Source organism: Arachis ipaensis, chromosome B7 (genome assembly GCF_059453495.1).
Source record: "Arachis ipaensis isolate K30076 ecotype BB chromosome B7, ASM5945349v1, whole genome shotgun sequence".
Lineage (NCBI taxonomy): Eukaryota > Viridiplantae > Streptophyta > Magnoliopsida > Fabales > Fabaceae > Arachis > Arachis ipaensis.
The window spans coordinates 99,257,380-99,278,662 of record NC_142442.1 but is presented as its reverse complement, the minus strand read 5'-3'; the positions used below and the strand labels follow the sequence as shown (position 1 = coordinate 99,278,662).

General features: G+C 36.7%; 1 protein-coding gene and 1 non-coding gene across 4 annotated transcripts; one reads left to right on the top strand and one right to left on the bottom strand.

Moving 5' to 3' along the window:
• The first annotated feature begins 291 nt into the window (after positions 1–291).
• On the top strand, positions 292–399 carry LOC148553493 (small nucleolar RNA R71). Its single transcript, XR_015892915.1, has one exon. It is a non-coding gene; the product is annotated as a small nucleolar RNA R71 (small nucleolar RNA).
• Positions 400–6,216: 5,817 nt separating this feature from the next.
• On the bottom strand, positions 6,217–21,094 carry LOC107609172 (S-adenosyl-L-methionine-dependent methyltransferases superfamily protein). Of its 3 annotated transcripts, XR_015892204.1 has the most exons (10): positions 20,281–21,094; positions 19,734–19,883; positions 19,382–19,652; positions 19,013–19,123; positions 15,082–15,241; positions 14,372–14,629; positions 14,122–14,244; positions 11,941–12,018; positions 11,572–11,850; positions 6,217–6,747 (listed from the first exon to the last, which is right to left on the bottom strand). XR_015892204.1 is itself a non-coding variant. In XM_016311026.3 (9 exons), the coding sequence occupies exons 1-9, from the start codon at positions 20,905–20,907 to the stop codon at positions 11,646–11,648; spliced, it is 1,983 nt and encodes a 660-aa protein (XP_016166512.1). In that variant the 5' UTR covers positions 20,908–21,094; the 3' UTR covers positions 11,303–11,645. The 3 variants fall into 3 exon arrangements, 2 of the variants coding, with proteins under 2 accessions (XP_016166512.1, XP_016166515.1); XM_016311026.3 differs by lacking the exon at positions 6,217–6,747 and having other exon boundaries at positions 11,303–11,850; XM_016311029.3 differs by lacking the exons at positions 6,217–6,747; positions 11,572–11,850; positions 11,941–12,018 and adding an exon at positions 13,210–13,683.
• Between the last annotated feature and the right edge of the window lie 189 nt (positions 21,095–21,283).

The window sequence follows — 21,283 nt, the reverse complement described above, 5'->3', positions numbered from 1 at the left end:
AGACAGACTCTGAGAAATCATATTGACTTGTTGGGTCAATATTTTATTTTGAGCCAATATGGCATTCAGAGTATCAATCTCAAGAACTCCTTTCTTCTGAGTTGACCCATTATTCACAGGATTCCTTTCAGAGGTGTACATGAATTGGTTATTTGTAACCATTTCAATGATTTCTTAAGCTTCTGCAGGCGTCTTCTTCAGATGAAGAGATCCTCCAGCAGAGCTATCCAATGACATCTTGGATAGTTCAGACAGACCATCATAGAAGATTCCTATGATGCTCCATTCTGAAAGCATGTCAAAAGGGCACCTTCTGATCAATTGCTTGTATCTCTCCCAAGCTTCATAGAGGGACTCACCATCCTTCTGTCTAAAGGTTTGGACTTCCACGCTAAGCTTACTCAATTTTTGAGGTGGAAAGAACTTTGCCAAGAAGGCATTGACTAGCTTTTCCAAAGAGTTCAGGCTTTCCTTAGGTTGTGAATCCAACCATGTTCTAGCTCTGTCTCTTACAGCAAAAAGAAAGAGCATAAGTTTTTAGACTTCAGGGTCAACCCCATTGGTCTTGACAGTGTCACAGATTTTCAAGAACTCAGCTAAGAACTGATGAGGATCTTCCAATGGAAGTCCATGAAACTTGCAATTCTGTTGCATTAGAAAAACTAATTGAGACTTAAGCTCAAAGTTGTTTGCTCCAATGGCAGGGATAGAGATGCTTCTCCCATAGAAATCAGGAGTAGGTGCAGTAAAGTCACCAAGCACCTTCCTTGCATTGTTGGCATTGTTGTTGTTTTCGGCTGCCATGGTTTCCTCTTCTTTGAAGAGCTCTGTTAGGCTCTCTAAAGAGAATTGTTCTTTAGCTTCTCTTAGCTTTCTCTTCAAGGTCCATTCAGGTTCAGGATCAGCTTGAACAAGTATGCCTTTATCTTTGTTCCTGCTTATACGAAAGAGAAGAGAACAAGAAAGTAGGGAATCCTCTATGTCACAGTATAGAGATTCCTTGAGGTGTCAGAGGAAAAGAAGAATAGAAAGAGGAGGTGAAGAAGAGGGAATTCGAACTTATCAAGAGTGACAGAGTTCGAATTGCACCTTGATGATGAGTGTTAGTCCCTTAAATAGAAGGATGTGAAAAGAGGGGAAGAATTTTCAAAAATAAATTAAAAATATTTTGAAATAATTAAAAAGAAATTTGAAAATTTGATTGAGATTTTCGAAAACTAAGATTGGGAAAGAAATCAAGTAATTTTTTGAAAAAGATTTTGAAATCAGAAATTAAAAAGATATGATTGAAAATTAATTTTGAAAAAGGGTGTGATTGAAAATATATGATTGAGAAGATATGATTAAAAATCAAATTAAAAAGAGAAAGTTTTAAAACTAAAGTTGATTACTTGACTAACAAGAAATTAGAAGATATGATTCTAAAATCTAAAATTTGATCCTTTCTTAATAGGCAAGTAACAACTTGAAAATTTTTGAAGTAAATCTTGAATTGAAGCAAGCATTTTTGAAAATAGCAAAAATAAATATAAAATGGAAAGAAATTGATTTTGAAAGACATATGATTGAAAAGATATGATTTGAAAAAGATTTGATTTTGAAAAATTATGAAAACTTGAAAAAAATGTGAATTAAAAACAAAATCTTCCCTCTAGTGTCATCCTGGCATTAAACACCCAGAATGGCATCCATTCTGGCGTTTAACGCCCAAAACTCTACCTTTTTGGGTGTTAAACGCCCAGCCAGGTACCCTGGCTGGCGTTTAAACGCCGGTTTTCCTTCTTCACTGGACGTTTTGAACGCCCAGCTTTTTCTGTTTGATTCCTCTGCTGAATATTCTGAATCTTCAATTCTCTGTATTATTGACTTGAAAAGACATAGTTTTAAAAAATATTTTTGAATTTTTGATGATGGGAATCAATAAAAAATGCAACTAAGATCAAATAAACAATGCATGCAAGACACCAAACTTAAAAGTTTGTATACTAAGGACTATAACAATGTAAAAATGCATGTAAGAAACAACAAAACATACAAAACAAGAGAATTTGAAGATCAAAGCAATGAAATCATCAAGAACAACTTGAAGATCAATGAAGAACAATATGTATAAATTTTCGAAAATTAGAAGGATAAAGACATGCAATTGACACCAAACTTAAAATTAGACAATAGACTCATACAAGAAACATAAAATATTTTTTATTTTTATGATTTTATAATTTTTTTTTTTTGTGATTTTCGAAACTTATATGGAAAAGAAAATAAAGGGATTCAAAACTTTTAATAAGAATTCCAGGAATCATGCAATGTTAGTCTAAAGCTTCAGTCTAAAAAGATTAGACATGTTTGGCCAAGCTTCAGCAGGACATTACATTCAATAGCTAAGTTGATGAGAATCAATCAGCTTTTGTGATGGTGGGAAATCACCTTGAAACTCTAGAATTCATTCTTAAAAATTCTGAAAAGTACCTAATCTAAGCAACAAGATGAACCGTCAGTTGTCCAAACTCGAACAATCCCCGGCAACGGCGCCAAAAACTTGGTGCACGAAATTGTGATCATCAACAATGGTGCCAAAGGCTTGGAGCTCTCAAACGTGAATCACACTTTGTCACAATTCCGCACAACTAACCAGCAAGTGCACTGCGTCGTCCAAGTAATAAACCTTACGTGAGTAAGGGTCGATCCCACGGAGATTGTCGGCTTGAAGCAAGCTATGGTCATCTTGTAAATCTCAGTCAGGTGGATTCAAATGGTTATGGAGTTTAAGGTGATGAAAATAAACATAAAATAAAGATAGAGATACTTATGTAATTCATTGGTGCTTGAAGCAAGCTATGGTCATCTTGTAAATCTCAGTCAGGCGGATTCAAATGGTTATGGAGTTTAAGGTGATGAAAATAAACATAAAATAAAGATAGAGATACTTATGTAATTCATTGGTGGATTTCAGATAAGCGTATGAAGATGCTTTGTTCCCCTTGAACCTCTCCTTTCCTATTGCCTTCTTCCAATCATTCATACTCCTTTCCATGGCAAGCTTTATGTTGGGCATCACCGTTGTCAATGGATACATCCCATCCTCTCTGTGAAAATGGTCCTGATGCTCTGTCACAACATCGGCTAATCAGCTGTCAGTTCTCGATCATGTCGGAATAGGATCCATTGATCCTTTTGCGTCTGTCACACGCCCCACAATCGCGAGTTTGAAGCTCGTCACAGTCATCCCTTCCCAGATCCTACTCGGAATACCACAGACAAGGTTTAGACTTTTCGGATCTCAGGAATGGCTGCCATTAATTCTAGCCTATACCACGAAGGTTCCAAACTTAGATTAGAAACCCAAGAGATACGCATTCAAGCCATTGCTAGTAGAACAGAGGTGGTTGTCAAGCACATGTTCATAGGTGAGAATGATGATGAGTGTCACGGATCATCACATTCATCAAGTTGAAGAACGAATGAATATCTTGGAGAAGAAATAAACTTGAGTTGAATAGAAAAACAATAGTACTTTGTATTAATTCATGAAGAACAGCAGAGCTCCACACCTTAATCTATGGTGTGTAGAAAATCCACCATTGAGAATACATAAGAACAAGGTCTAGGCATGGCCGTGAGGCCAATCTCCCAAACGTGAAAAGGTCTATCAAAGTCTGAGTAAAAGATCGATCAAAATACAATAGCAAAAGGTCCTATTTATAGAGAACTAGTAGCCTAGGGTTTACATAAATCAATAATTAATGCAGAAATCTTCTTCCGGGCCCACTTGGTGTGTGCTTGGGCCGAGCATTGAAGCTTCCATGTGTAGAGACTTTTCTTGGAGTTAAACGCCAGCTTTTGTGCGAGCTTGGGCGTTTAACTCCAGCTTTTGTGCCAGTTTTGGAGTTAAACGCCAGAATTCTTGAGCTGACTAGGAACGCCTGTTTGGGCTATCAAATCTTGGATAAAGTATAGACTATTATATATTGCTGGAAAGCCCAGGATGTCTACTTTCCAACGCAATTGAGAGTGCACCAAATGGACTTCTGTAGCTCCAAAAAATCTACTTTGAGTGCAGGGAGGTTAGAATCCAACAGCATCTGCAATCCTTTTTCAGCCTCTGAATCAGATTTTTGCTCAGGTCCCTCAATTTCAGCCAGAAAATACCTGAAATCACAGAAAAATACACAAACTCATAGTAAAGTCCAGAAGAGTGATTTTTATTTAAAAACTAATAAAAATATAATAAAAACTAATAAAAATATAATAAAAACTAATTAAAATGTACTAAAAACATACTAAAAACAATGTCAAAAATCGTATAAATTATCCGCTCATCAGGTCCACTTGGAGAACATGGCAGGAGGGCATTTCCCAGTCAGTTGCTTGTATCTCTCCCAAGCTTCATAAAGAGTTTCACCGTCTTTCTGCTTGAAGGTCTGAACCTCCAACCTAAGCTTAGTCTGCTTGAAGGTCTGTAACAACCTTTTCCCAAGTATTCAAACTCTCTTTTGGTTGGGAATCTAACCATAGCTTTGCTTTATCCCTCAGAGCAAATGGGAAAAGCATGAGTTTGTACACCTCTGGATTTACTCCATTTGTCTTCACAGTATCACATATCTGCAGAAAATCAGAAATAAATTGATTTGGATCTTCATGAGGAAGTCCATGATACTGGCAGTTTTGTTCCACCAGGGTGACCAATTGTGGCTTCAACTCAAAGTTGTTTGCAGTTATAGGAGGCACCATAATGCTTTTTCCATAGAGATCCGCAGTAGGGGCAAAATAAGAGCCAAGCACTCTTCTCTGCTGATCATCCCCATTCGGATTTACCACATTGGCATTAGCATTATTAGTTGCCATAGTGGATTCTGCAGCCTTGCAAAGTCTTGCTTGTTGTAAACGTCGCCTGAAAGTTCTTTCAGGTTCGGGATCAAAGTCTAAGAGATGTTCTTTGTCTCTATTTCTGTGCATACACAAGCAGAAAACAAGAGAAAATGGAACTCTCTACGTCAGAGTGCAGAGAAGTCCCTGTGAGGTAACCTGTGTAAAATAATAAAATAAAAATACTAACTAAATAAATAAATAAAATTTTGAAAATAATAATTGAAAATAAATAAAAATTTTGAAAATTCAAAAGAAAAATTAAACAGAAAAATTAAAATAGAATCAACTGAGTAACACCAAACTTAATTTCAGAAATTAAGAAAAATTATTAGTATTATTTATTAAATTTTTTTTATATATAATAAAAAGAAAGAACGAAAAACGAAACAGGGGAGGGGGGATATAAACAAAAAGGAAAAGAAAGTTAATAACGTAAAGGGGAAAAAAATTAACGTAAAAGAAAAGAAAATATTTACGTAAAAAATGCAAAATAAAAATTAATAATAAAAAAATATAATAATAAAGAAAAATTATCTAATCTAAGCAATCAAACAATGAATAGTTGTTAATCACAGTCAATCCCCGGCAACGGCACCAAAATCTTGGTGCGGTATTTATAACCCACTAAGTTACCGGCAAGTGCACCGGGTCGTACCAAGTAACACCTTACGTGAGTAAGGGTCGATCCCACGAGGATTGATAGACTAAACAACAATAGTGTTTGATAGGCTTAGTTAGACAAACAAAAATTGGTGTTGAGATGCAATATAAAAAACATTAAACAATATCAAAAATATTGAAGAAAGGCAAGTAAATACTTTGGAAAAAATATGGAGAAGATAGTTAAGGTTTCAGAGTTATCTATTTTCTGGATTGGCTTTTCTTATTAACTATTTTAATTATGCAAGATTTAATTCATGGCAAACTATTTGTGACTAGACCCTAATTCCTTAGACCTTCCTAGTCTCCTCTAAAATTCATCAACTGCCAATTCCTTGGTCAATTGATTCCAATTAGAGGGTGATGATCAAATTCCAGTTTATATGCCACAAGAATCCTAATTATCTAAAAATAGAGGGATTATATGTCACGTATCCCGTTAAATACAAATAATTAGAAATTCAGGATAATATGTTTTCAAGCTATTGTTCAAGTAAAGAGCTTTTCCAAGTTTTACAAGAACTCAAATAGAAAATGGGTCATACTTCCGTTCCACCCAAATTCATAAAATAAAGAACGAAAACAATTATTGAAATATAAATCAAAACATTAATTAAAATAGAAAAATAATAACATCAATCCATATAATAGACAGAGCTTCTAACTTTAACAATGGAGGATTAGTTGCTCATGGAATACGGAATATAAATTTGTATGGAATAATGTTGTGGAATGTTCTCCTGGAACCACCCTATTGGGATCCCTTTTATATCTAATCCTAATAATTAAAAAATCAAATATCTCAAATTAAAATTAAAATAATATCTTTTCCTAAAATAAGATTTGAATTTAAAATTCGAATTAATTAACAAGTCTTCAGATGATGGGTGGGACCACTTGATTTGTCCATTCTGCAGCTTTTAATCTGTGATTTCTGGGCTAAGAACTGGATCAAAACAGCCCAGACATCGCCCCCAGCGTTTTTCTACTTTTTCTGCACGTGGCGCATGTGACGCGTCCGCGTCATCCACGCGTTCGCGTCATTTGTGCAGATTCCAGTCCACGCGTTCGCGTCAGGCACGCGATCGCGTCATTGCAATTTCCTCCATTCCGCGCGGTCGCGTCAGCCATGCGTCCGCGTCAGTATTCGCTGGTCATCTCCTTGGCTTCTTCTCTTTCTCTGCAGAAACTCCATCAAATTCTGCCAAATGCTACCTAAAATAAACAGTATTGTACAAAACTCAAAATAGCATCCATAGTGGCTAAAATATAATTAATTCTTAATTAAATTCAACAATTTAAATGCAAATTCACTAGGAAAAGATAGACAAGATGCTCACGCATCAGCGCACACGTGATTCTTTCCAAAAAAAAAAACTTACCGGTGCGTGCGCACATCAGCGTGCGCATGCACAACCCTCAGCAACTCCTCTGCTCGCAGCACACGCACCCTTTTTGCGTGGGAACACACCCCTTTTCCCCTTCTGTGCTCCTGCACAAGCCTTTGTGCGCACGCACAAGCCCTTATGTTCATTCTGTCTGCCGCGCCCGCACCTTGTTGTGCGTGCGCATAAGCCCCTTTTCCACCTTGTGTGTGTACGCACACGTACCTGTGCGCACGCACACTTATGTTTCTCCCACATTACTTCTCCTCTTCTCTTCTCTCTACTCCTCCTCTTCTTTTCCCTTCCATCCCCCTATTCTCTTGCTTTTGCCCTCTTCTCTACTTGCTCTACTTTGCTTTGTTTGCATTTTGCTTCTATTTTAGTAATTATATTAGTTTTAGTTCAATTGTTCTTGATTAAATAAATTGCAAGTGTTGCTTGATGTTGATTGGGTTGGTTCTTGCTTAAGTTTTGGTTTAATTTTGATAAATATGTGCATTGAGCATAAAGTCTTTGTTTGATTGCCTAATTGAATTGTGAGTTTGATTCATATGTTGTCGCGACCATATGTGTTAGACTTTATCCTTGTTTGGCATTATGAATTGTGCACTTTTACTTTAGTGAATTGAGATGAACTACTTCGTCATCATGGTTCTTAAGTGGATATAATCGCATAACAAGGTATTTGTTCCTTGTTAATGCTTTGCATTTTTTTTTAGTTGACTTGACTTGATTCTTATCAAGACTTGTCACTTTTTGTAACAAGCACCTTATACATGTGATTATTTTCTTATTCCTAAGGGCGAATAAGTAGTCTCTTTCATCATTGAATTGGTTGTTGGCAATTGTGCCATTTTCTATTCACCATGCGCTCTCACTTACACGATTTCAATAACCAATGTCTTATACACTCAATTCACTTTTGTGGTTACCTAGGTTGTTTGTGCCTTAAGTTTTGCGTATTTATTACTTGCAACCTAGGACTACTTGATGGAGGAACATGCTATTTATTTTGATTGTGTGGGTTCTGTTTTTAATTGACCAATGTGTTGTGTTCTAAACTGTGCACATTTAGAATACGCATATTGCCCTTTCTCATACCACACAACATACTTTTCCTCAATTGTTGTTTATTTATTTATAGAGCAACCGGAGCCCCCGGAGCCCACTAGCTGAAGGTGGAGCCTCAAAGACCTTCATCCCTCGAATTATGTGCATGCACGGAAGACCGCGCATCATTTAAGTGTGGAGGAGGATTGCTAACTTCAAGGGGGGTAAAATTCTTTTCTTAGACACTTTGCAATACTCTTTTTGTCCTTTTTCTTCAACTTTTGCAATTTCGTTCTTGTTTGCATTTTGTTTCGTTTGTTTGTATATATCTCTTTAATGTTTATAGTTATATGGTAGTACATACTTGCATATTGCATGTTATATTGAATAAGTTTGGTAAAACAACAAAGAATTTTCAAGAAATACCTTTTAGGGCATTCCATTGATTAGATTTGAAAACTTATTTTTGAACTTGCTTGAAGTATTTTTAAGGAACATAGAAAAGAGCTTGAACAAATACCAAGTGAGAATTGAGCTTTGATAAACCACTATTTTATGGTTTATCTTTTGCTCATTTGAGTGGTTTTTATCAAGTCCTTACCCACTTATTCATACTATTTGCATGGTTTTACATTTTCTTTCCTAATTTTGTGCTATGATTGAAAACATGTTTCCTGGTCCTTTAAATTGCTAATATTAATCCTCTCTTATTACCATTAGATGCCTTGATATGTGTGTTAAGTGATTTCTGAGATTACAGGGCAGAAATGGCTCAGAGGATGGAAAGGAAGCATGCAAAAGTGGAGGGAATACAAGAAGTTGGAGAAATTGCTAAGCTGTCCAGCCTGACCTCTTCGCACTCAAACGGCTATAACTTTAGCTATAGAGGTCCAAATGAGATGGTTCCAATTGAGTTGGAAAGCTAACGTACGGGGCTTCGCAACAATATATAATTTTCCATAGCTGCCTCGAAGTCAGACAATGCAAACGCGTGGATTACACGGACGCGTGACCTGGCAGAAACACAATCCATGCAAACGCGTGGACGACGCTTCCGCGTCACTTTCCGGCGACCTGTACATACCAGAATATGCTGGCGGCAATTTCTGGGCTGTTTTTGACCTAGTTTTTGGCCCGAAAAACACATATTAGAGGCTATAAAGTGGGAAAATGCATCCATTCATCATACAACTTATCATCAGCTCATAATTCATAATTTTTAGTTTTAGATGTAGCTTTTAGAGAGAGGCTCTCTCTTCTCTCTTAGGATTAAGATTTCTACTTTTATGCTGTTGAGTTGGATATTACTACCTCCATTGAGGACTTTATTATTCTAGTTTATTTTCTATTTCCTTACTCTTTTATATCTTTAATCCTTATTCAGAGTTACAATTGAAAGCTTTTATGACATTATTAATGCAAAGAGTATTTTTCTATTTACCCCATTATTTGTTTGATTATCCTCAAGTATTTATTTAGTCATTTATTATCTGAAATTGGCATCCATGTCAATGGAGTAGGTTCCCAACTTTATTTTGGAGTTGATTAATATTTGGAGACCCTTGAGTTGAATTACTCAAGAGTTAAATTGTAATTGGGTTTATTGTTGGCTGGCTCTCTAGTCACTAACGCTAATCCTTCCCAAGGGAGAGGATTAGAACTTGTGAATAGAAGTAGACTTCCAACTTACTTGAATTTCTTTTACTTTACTTGGTAAAGGATAACTAAGTAGAAGTAACCTTCAATTATCAATTGATCTTGAGAAAAATCCAACAAGGATAGAACTTCCAATTTATCTTCTCCGGGTCAAGGCTTTTAATTTAATTACATAAAGTTTCTTATTTATTTTTATTGCTTTAATTTATAATTATATCCGTGCCGATTTCCCAAACTCCAAATTCCCCAGAAAACCCATAACCAATAATAACACATCTCCCTACAATTCCTTGAGAAGACGACCCGAGGTTTAAATACTTCGGTTATCAATTTTAAAAAGGATTTGTTACTTGTGACAACCAAAATATTTGTAAGAAAGGACTTTTGTTGGTTTCGAAGCTATACTTGCAACGGGAATTTATTCTGAATTCTAGACCACGCAAAAGTTCTCTCTTCAAAATGGCGCCGTTGTCGAGGAATTGCAAACGTGTGCCTTATTATTGGTTATTGTAAATATTTTTCAAAAAAAAAAAGAAAAAATTTTAGATTTTTATTTTAAAATTTATCTTATCTTATCTTATCTTATTTTCCAAAATTCAAATCTTTTTCAAAAATAAAATCTTTTTCAAAAATCTTATCTTATCTTATTTCAAATTCAATTTTCAAATTTCAAATCTTTTCTCTTATTTATTTTATTTTATTTTATTTTCCTTTGCGTGTTTATTTATTTTTATTTTTAATTTTTATTAGTTACTATGAGTTCTCACCCCCGTCGCTTTGAGTTTGGTTCCAATATTGTTGCAAGGAATGGAAATTATAACAGGAACAGGCATCAAGGTTGGAACAATCAAAGATGAGAGGAGCCACAAGGATTTGATCAACCCTCATGGCAACAACCACCTCCAATGGACTATCAACAACCATTCTGTGATGCATATCAAGGCAATGGCTATGGTGAGCAACCTTTTGATTACCAACAACCACCACCATATGCCTATGAACCCCTTCCTCAACATGACTTTGGACCACCATACTCACGAGCCCCTTTCCGCCATTCACCTCCATATGACCCTAACCCTCAACCACCATACCAACCACCTTATGAGCCATATGAACCATATATAGAACCACCCTAATTCCAACCCAATTACTCTCAAGAACCACCACCTCCATATACACCATGTCCGTATCCATCTATCCAAGAGTCATATGATCCTGATCATGCAATCCAAGCGGAACAAGAATCAAGGGATCATCTCAAGGAAGCAGCGGATCGATTTTATGCAACTCTATATCAACTAAATCAAAATACACAAAATAGTCCTTAAAATTTAAAAGGTGGGTTGTTGATTACCAACAACCACTTTAGTCCCTTAGGTTTCAAAATACACAAAATAGTCCTTAAAATTTACCTCCATTATACAATATAGTCCCTCTCTAATTTTATCCGTTTAATTGAAATAACTATTTGGAATTTTTAAAATTTTTCAGGGGTGGTTTTGAGAGTTTTTAAACTCTTCAGGGACTGCTACTTCACTCTTAGGATCAAATTGGAAGTAGACTACATTGTCCACTCGAGATAAATGTTAGAAATTATTGTGTATTTTAAAATCTAGAAGATTAAAATGTCCTATTTTAAAAGTGAATATCTGTCAAAATTAATCTCGCGACAAGAGATGTGGCTTTACAACTGGTAAACTTAACATCCAAGAGATATTAGACATCATCATCATCATTTTAACATATCTGTTAACACTTGAGATATTGACGGATTTGCTATTTTCATTTACAACAGCTATAGGATACATCACATGACTATCAAATAGACAGAATTAAATTAACAGAACATCTCTGCTGGTATAGAGACTGACCACGGGACAACGAACATTTAAAGTACATATTTACAAGAATAGCGGCTAGTAAAGATTTATGATTTCTAAAGATTTACCTGCTTTTGAGGAAGAATAAATGGGTTAGTTGCAGCGATATTTCTCGTTGCAACTGCAGAAGCCAATTGATTAGTCAAAAGTGCTTCTCAGACCTTAATATCCTCCAACTTGTATTAGGACCCTCGCCTATGTCATTCTGCACATTCATCCATCCCATGGCAGTTGCAATTTCATCAAGTTCATTAATAACATGTACTGTGTCACGTATATATACATGCCCACCTGGTCTTAGCATCCGATCCATCTCTAGCATGATGGTTGACATATTACACTTTTTCCTGAGACAAATAAATCATTTACCCAACAGCTGTATGGTAGATGACTCTGGACCTTTTAAGCAACATAAATAAGGAAAGAATTGCACCTACCTGTTTTTTTCAATAGAGAAGAGACCAGATGCATGCAGCAAATCATATGTTCGTGGGTATGTATCAAACGGCTCACACCTGCCATCAGGGAAAAATCTTTCAACCATTTGGACAGACCATTAGCATTCATGATTTATTTATTTATTTTGGTTTCTTTTTTGGGGGGAGAGAGGGAGACAACAAATAGAATTAAAACCCCAAAATGCTCATCAGATAATACTTTCACCATCAAATGAATATAGGGTCCACATTCCCTGGGTACACAAGACACGGCGTTATTGATAGAACCAGAAGCTAGCAGAACTTTAGGACTTTATTGATGCACAGGGATTGCAAATTGCACTCCCTGGAAGGTTCCTACACAGATGGAACTACCAACTCAGAGAGTTTCTCTCCAATTCTAACAATTGACAAAAACAGAAAGCATAAAACCCAACTAATTACAATACACTATTTATAGGTAGTTAGAAGTAGAGCTAACCAACTAACAGCCAGCTAAACCCAGCTAAAATTGCTAACCATCAACTAATAGGATAGACTACTTCTTCTCTTGTAAAATAGCCCAAACCTGTTACTTGGCGCCACTCTGTCAGTTATTGACTTGAATTTCAGACAAGGAACTGCAACAAATGTGTGATGCATGTGAATTCCTTGATGAAAACTGTAACTCCAAAACTATTGTATTTGTTACTATGGTGAAACATCACACCAGACTCTTCCAGTCAGACTGCACTAGCAATTTACTAATGGAGAAAGTCATTGATAATGATGGTCGCCATCCAAGGAACTTTGATTTCTACCAAGGTGCACATGCTAGAATGATAGTAGACAATTGCAGTAGTTATCTTCTTCCCTAATGGGATAGCACAAGAGGAAAAGGATGTTGAGTATTCAGCTCCTTGGGGGTACTTTGTGAGGGAAGGCCAACCCCTATCCTTCATGGAAAGATCTCCCTGATTTTGAGAGCACTTGGAAATTGGTTGACAATATTCTGACTGTATTTTCCCTTTTTCACCTTGAGTTCAAGGTAAACCTTCAAGAGGTAGTGGGGTATTGTTACACACATCAGCAGCAAGGAAGATCATGGGCAAAATGGGAAAATTACTCGTTTCCAATTTACATATATGAGGAGAGGCAAGAAAAAAATAATGGAATGAGGTCTAGGGGGTAGGGGGAACCGAGTTTTAGGGAGTTTGTTAGACATGACAGGAGGATATAAATAGAGAAGGGAGGAGCAATTGGGAGGTCAGGAAAAGAGTAGAGTCATAATTAAGGGAGAGAATTGGCCTCTCGAATGCTAAATATCATTTATGTTATTTCTTATACGCTCATACAAACTTACATAATGCAATTCTTGGTTGATTTCGGAACTATCACACTTATACTCCCCTATTTGTAATTCAACATTCTTCTATTTTTAGGGAGTTAGTACATATAACATTTTCGTATATTTATCACCACTGAATCAAAGGGATCTCTTCAATGCGGGAAAGAAAACAATAATGAAGGAATTAGCAACAGAAGAGCTCCTGAGAACTGTAGGAGCTCAAGTGCTCAGACTCTTCCTTGTAATTGAATGCAAATGTTGTGCATACGTCCTCTGCTGCCAGAATGCATCCCAAATTCCCTCACTAGGCCTAGATGGTCCAGCTGTGTTTGCTCCAACATTCTGATTTCTAACAATACTCAAACTGCCCCTGAATTTCTTTCTTCTGTACGCTTTTAGCCCGCTGGGCAGTTTATCTTAGCCAGACAATAACAATATTGAAATTTTAGATGTCTATCCGAGAGCTTGTTCATGTTCATATTAGAACTTGAAAAGTAGATATTAAAACTAGACTCACATTCTTTCAAAAGAAAGTTTATATACTTTGTGAGAATGACTACGTCATTAAGTGTATATGAAAGGAGATATATTATTCTGACTGAATGTATTGTTAAAGAAATAACCATCTGTATTTATAATGATGTTTAAATCCTAAGCATAATCAAGGAAGGAAATAAATATGAAATGGTAGGAAATATCAAAACTAATCTAAGGGATCATATATGATATTCTTCGATATTCTCAGATATTTATTTGATATCTTCTTTATTTCTAAGTTCTAACACAACATAATATTTTATATAAAATATAAAGAAAAAGAAAAGGTTTCAAAAGAAGTAAGAAAATTCTCATACCAATCATGCATAACTCCAATTAGTCCACGGTCATATAAAATAGGCAAAGTATTGAATCCGTTCACAGGAACAACATTGATAACCCAACAGTCAATCTGGAGATCATGCAATGCTGCAGCAAACCTGCAAATATATCAAAATAAAAGTTAGAAAATTATTCATACAAAACCTAAAATCCAATACATAAAAACAAAAGATGGAAAAAACATAGATAAATAAAACGACAGTAAGATATAATATGCTTTCACACCCTCCAAATCCTGCTCTCATATCCATTACATTTCTTAGATTGTACTCCTTCCATAGAAAAGCACGGACATAACTATCAATTATTTCATTCCAATACTTTGATTCGGCGTGAAAAAGTTCTTTTCTGGATAAAGATGCATCGTGTTTGATGCTTTGAAGTCTGTCTGGTGGTTGATGAAGTCTTGCAGGCCACTTAGAAACATTTGCTCGGTATCCATTACTAGGTAACTGAGTGATGCATGCCTTCAGACCAACATACCTGCAAAATGCTTCAAGGTATAACATTTGCTTACTCAATATAATTCTGATCATGAAAAGTTTGTCAAGTTGATTACTAAATAACTTTCATTTTTATGTAATTTTGTGCCACATTTAAAAGGTGGTTGTTGATTCTTCAAGGAGGTTCTAGCCCTTTATACATAGATTCCTTCAAGGCAGTTTCATTTTACATGCATAGGTGATATGCAGGAATTACATAAAATACTAATTGATAAGAAAAGCTATTATATATGCATTTTTAACGTGTAGAGCCAAGATAGAAACAATTTCTATCTTAGAATTATCTGCAACTTCTCTCTCTTTTTTCTTCTCTGTTTTGAAATGGTAATCAGTGCTTAACAGGTGTGATTCTTATTAGGCAAATTTATGAATCATGAAGATTACATTCGAAGGATAACTCAAGTAAAGTTAATTTAAACATCTGGCAATTACCAAACATCATCTGGATCATCATTGGATTCACATAAAGGAGGATGAACAGCATTGTCACGGCTATGGTAGCAGCTATTGTTCATAGGTTTCTGCCATATAGCAATGTATCCCTCCTTCTTTACAAGTTTCCAACATATGGAACTTGCCAGGTCATCAATTTCTGTTGAGCCATAATAAAAAGGTCATGGTAGAAGAAAGGAGGTAGAAAAAAGGTAGACCATAACAATTCATTCAATCTACCAAAAGATGTCAACCAACATTTAGAAAAATGCCTTTCTGTGTTTGGGATCCTAGGGCTTGCTAAGATGGGTATAAATTCGCTGTTTTCGTTTTATATTTCTTTCCTTACGTTGAACACTTCATACTTAATGTTTTACACATAACACCACATTTTCTTTGCCATGAAAACACTCTAATCTATTCATCTGCAAGCATGGATCCAATCAATAACAATCAGTTAAATCAGGCAAGAATTCAACAACCAAAAGAATTTACAATAAAAGGATTAATCATAACATTATCATTCATAAATAAAAATAAAATGTATCATGTAAGTTCTTCACTTTACTGGTTTCAAGCATGCCTAACTTTAAACAAAAGCATTATTTTATTCATCAACCATTCATATCATCATTCATAAGAGAGCTCATATCACAGTTTAATCATCATCATGCAAACAATCTTTAATTTCCAACTAAGCAAAGTGCTAGGGTGTTGATGAGCTAGTGCTTTTATTGGTTTCACTATTTTTTGCTTTCTAATAAGATTAAGCTTTGTTTGAAGCAATATATCTCAAATCTCTATGCAACACAATTCAACACAAAACAACTAAATCACAAGAGTTCCATTCCTAGTGGAGGAACATGTGCAAGCACAGTAGCAAAACATCACCATATTTCTCAAAGTAATCTTTCTCACGCTTTCCAAACTTGAATATACTAGCCACAAGACAGCAAGAACAGCAAGCTTAGATAACAACACCTTGTCCAGTAACTACACAAATTCACTAAACTTCATATAGAAGTGAATTGGGCCTAAATTTTGGTGGCGATGTTCCTTAAGTAGAGTAAATTCTAGTTGTAAATTTTATTTCTGGAAGAGGGTGTTTTGGTCTTTTATCAGGTTTTTGAAGCATAAGATCCAATGTGGATCTAGTAGGGACTAGTAGTGCCATTTTCGGTTAGTGACTCAGCTTATATACTGAGTGATTGACTTCATCCTAGAAAAGTGTATTATGCATAATGAAATGCAAATTTGTTTTTATCACATGGTCTTAAGAAGGGGAAGCACACCCAATGACCTTGAATTTGGAATAGTCTAGTTTCTTGTGAAACAAGCATTCAAAAGGAGAGGGAGGCAGTCTATTGATTGCGTGAGTCGCAGTTTGTTACTGCCTCATCCCAAAAGATAGAGGCACTGAGGCATGTGCTACTAGTGTACAGGCAGTCTCAATGAGATGCATGCACTATCTTTCCACTACACCATTTTGATCAGTCTGTGATTGACGCCTTCCTGCTGAAATTCCGACTCTAAATTCCCCACCCCAATCTGATTGTACAGCTTTAACCTTGCCGCAAGCTAAAGTACAGCCGCAGCCTTAACTTGCAATAAAGCAAGGAAGGCATCAGATTTGGTTTTCAAAAAAAAAAAGAAATGGTGTGTGCATCTATAAATGCTATAGAATATTTATTCCGTTAGTAGAGACCATGGGGATGGACCCAAAAGATCAAATCAATTATCAGGGATTATTGTCAAGACAACATGCAGAACAAGTATCAGACATTTTTATTTATGAATGGAACCTTACATGTTTTTAATACATCGCAAACTACATTTTGAGAAGCATGCATCAGCCTATGGTGCCAAAGACTAAAATTATTTGATTGTACAGTAGAGTGAAACACATGAGGATTCTCTGCTTTTGAAAACCTAGAAAAGTGAATGATAGAAACAAGTTGTTTGTTCCTTTTAAGCTAGTTTAGCAGGTTTAGGAGCAGTAGGGCTAGGCCTAACTGCTGCCTAAAATACTAGGGATTACTTAGTTTTTAGTCAGTTAGAAAAAAATCTGTTCAGTTTGTTAGTTCAGGAGAGGGAAATCCTCTCCAGAGTTGGTTAGTTCCAACAGCATACTTCAATAAGGGGATTGTGATTCACAATCCCTAGTTCATCAATAAAATTCCTAATTCTGCTAGATCTCAGTTCCTATCAGTGAGATTGAGAAAATTGCTGGTGTTGTATCTGAAATTCGAGAACCTATACAACCATCCCTTCCAACTTTGTCGTTTAGCGCATGAAATTTCACCCAGCAGTCATAAGGCCAAAATTCAGAATAGCAATGATTGCACAAAGCAAATTTGCTAACACATAAGAGACTTTTAGTGATTTGTGGAACATGAAGTAGATTATTTATTTTCAGTAGACATTTAGGTGTGTGAACATTGGAATTGACAATGTGAGAGATACACAGACCTTGTCCATTGCCAACATGGAGGTCATTTCCACGATATGGTGAGGCTTCCATTAGATTTGAGTTATTCTGGAGGTGATGTGAGTCGTGGCTCCAGAATCTGGGAACCAAGCCAAATTGACAACTGATTCAGGTGAAGCTACAATGACCAAATAGTGTTGACCAATATTTGAAGGTATAGGAACCCAGAAGGAGCATGTCTAGTGTGGGATGGAGAGTGATTTTGAAGAATGTGGATGATGCACATGCATGATTGAGATGTAATGTAGTGTTTCAATGTGTGGGAAGATTAAAATTGTAATTAGCATTATGAAGCATATTTAATATTTAACTAGCATATGGTGGAGTTGGAGGAAGAAAGGGTTGGAAATCCCAATCTATCCTATGCCAGTAGTTAAAGCTGGAATGACCCAACTTCTTGCAAAGCCGACAAGTAGTTGAGTTTCTATTGGAGCGGCCGCTACATTCCTAGCCACCACGTCCAACAAACTGCCCAACGGCAGTCTCCGCATCCACCTCTGAAGTTGGTAAAGGATTGAGACGTAATGTACGCCAAAAGGGATGGAGCAGAGAAGTGCCTCGGATTGAGTTCAGCTTGAGAATTGGCCATCATGAGGTGTGCCTCTGTCTGAGGCACCAAGAAAGGTTCAGATCTCATGTTTATGGAGGTAACAAATGCATCATACTCACTTCCAAGACCAGCTAGGATAACAATAATGTTTTCTTGTTTTGAAACCGAACATCTGATGGAAGCTTAGCTCACGAGGTCTTCAAATTTAGATTAGGTACTCATTAAGCGTTGAGTTGTTGGACAGGCATCGTTGTCTACAACACAAAGTGGAGGCCAAGTTTCTCCTACGCCTACCAACTCACAATCAACTAGTGTGAACACCAATTCAATCATGGTCAACATCAAGTGAGGAGCATCTGAACTTTTATTGGGAAGATTGAAGGATGGAGAAGTTTGAAGGAAATGTGGGTATATGTGCATGTGATGAACATGGAGGAGAAAACACGCAGTTCCTTCCCTTGCTCGGAAGAACGTAGCACAACTTCTTTAGTTTGGTTGATTAACTTTTCACATTAATTGTTCAATCTTACACAGATGAAATGTAAGAGTTAGGTCAAAATATTTATCCTTATAACTTAAGGTAATTAATGTGAGTGAATAACTCATTACCGACTCACTCCAAGGGTACTGGTTAGTAGTTAACAAACAATGTTATGCTTTTCCTTTCCGGATTTAAATTCTAATATTATTTTTATACAATTTTGACTCATTAGAATGATCTCAGTTTTACACGTTTCTGGACTTTTACTCAACTCAACTAGAACAATTTTCTACTCAGATTTGGGTTGTTACAAGTGATGTTAACTAAACAAAGGTAGAAAAACTGAAAAAGTAGATATTTGACTAATTATATTTTTAACTATTTTGGCAAAAATCACAGACAATTGAGTTACCTTTCCATTGTTCTTGAAGGATCTCTTCATGTTTGAAAACAGGTTGTGCTGCCCAGACGAAATAGCCACCTGCCCTTAGAAGCCTATCGACCTCAAGAAGCAAAATTCCATCTCCATTATAGCAACAGAAATTATGAAATTAGTGCAAATATGTATAGCCATTAAAGCATAATTGTTACTTAATTTTTTCTTTCAATTTATTTGGTGTGAAAATTATGTAAAAATATAGTGCAAGTTTGAAAATAAGGAATGTTGTCATCCTTAAGCACAAGTCAACACCTAGTCATGTTAGACATTCAACTACAATTCACTGTTAGATGCTTAATATAGGGTGTAAAATGGTTTAAAACAAAGAGAACAATAGAGTACCATCACAAGTAAAGTTAACTTTACATCTTGAACAATGGATCAGGTCAAAAGCCTGGCTAGGGAACAACATGCGGTGAGTAGCAAAAACTGCTACCATGGCAGGCACACCACGCTCTAGGGCGAACTGAATCTGATTCTCATGAATATCTTTAGGTGCTATTGAAAGAGTGGTCACATTACGTTGCATCAAAAATGCACCAAAACTTGCCACCCCACAGCCAATGTCTAAAGCAACTCTAGTGTTGTAACCAAATGCAATATCAGGAACCATCTGTACATTCAATTTCAGAAGTGTCTTAATGTCTTAGACATAAATTTACTAGACTAGCTAAACTTGAATTAACAAACTAACCGCTGAAATTTGATCCAGATATTTGTCAGCACCATGTATAAATTGTAGTCCATCGCTAGGAAACACAAATTTATCCTTCTTTACTGATATCAAATTCTGGCCACCTTTATATTCAACAAGACGCATATGGGGTATATTATCAAACCAAACCTGTCACTGAATACAAGTTAACAAATCTTTCTCACAAGTCAAAATACACACTAATTAAAAAGTGTCATTTCACAAGCAAGTTAAAGTTACAACTCAGCTATAGATGACTACAAATTTAGATTCTGCAGCTGGAGTCTGAAGACTGGAGAGAAGACTAAAGAGTGAAGCTAAACGGATTTATCGCAATGATAAAGAAAAAATCCTGGATTGTTTTCATTGAAGATGACCAAAAAATTGTTTGTCGCAAAAACAATAACACCGCCTTCATCTCCAAAAACAGAAATAACATCACAAAAATCTGTTTACTCACAACATATATCAAACAAGTGCAGAGGCGAAGCAACAAAGCGCCATTGTAACGAATGAAAATTTACATAGTCCGGAACCCGGAAAGTACCTCATCTCTACTCCTGGGCCAAAGGATGGGCCTTCGGTACCCTTTTGGCCTAGGCACCAAGCAATTCAACCCCTTCCCTTCGTCCGCGCAGTGCCGCTCGTACTTCTCCCCTTTCTCGCTCGAACTCATCTTCGCAATAGCACTCGTGCTGTCCAAACACGGCACATAATTCACCATTCGCTGATCGCACACCTTGTAGCTCTCCACTGACAACCTTGCACGGGCCCCGCCGCCAACACGCTCACGTTCGCTCGCCCCTCGCAAATAGCTGGAGTTCCCAAAATCCTCTGGCAAGCGCAAATCCGAAGAGTCGCCGACGGTGAAATTGTCTGTCATTATGCCGTCTTCGTCCAGCAGACCCGTCGTCTCCACAACTGGGGACGGCGACGGAGGAGTAAGGATGATGTTCGGTGGTGGTGGGGGAGAAGGAGAGGGAACCACGACAGCAGAAGAGGAGGCATTGACGGAGACAGCGGCATCGGAGGAGAAGGGGAGGAAAAAGTAGGTGGTGGAGTAACGGGTGAAGAGGATGAGGAGGGTGAGGGAGAAGAGTGTAAGGGCCGTGACTTTAACAAATGAAGAGGTTTTGAGGACGTCTATGGACCATGAGGTGCCCAAGAATTTCATCGTCCCCGATGAACGTTCGCGTGTTAGCGCGGTGGGGGAGTTGGTGTGCTGGGACAATGATGTTGGAGATTGGAAAAGAACAAAATGGCAGAGGGTGAGAGAGAGAGAGAGAGAGAGAGAGATACTTTTATAGAGGGGTGGTGGGACACAAGAATAATGTGAACACCTTAAGGAAGAGTGATACTTCAAGTCTTCAACTGAGGGAGCAGCTCAACGAAACATAACCATAGGAACCTTGTCTTCGAGTCTTGTGCGTTTGCCCGTTGACTTTTGAAATCTGAGCCTGTTTAGTCTAAGGTTCTTCTCAAGTCATTCAGCTCACTTATCGGAAGTATTTGACTTCGGTATTAAACTTTCTACATAAAGGTTTGTATGA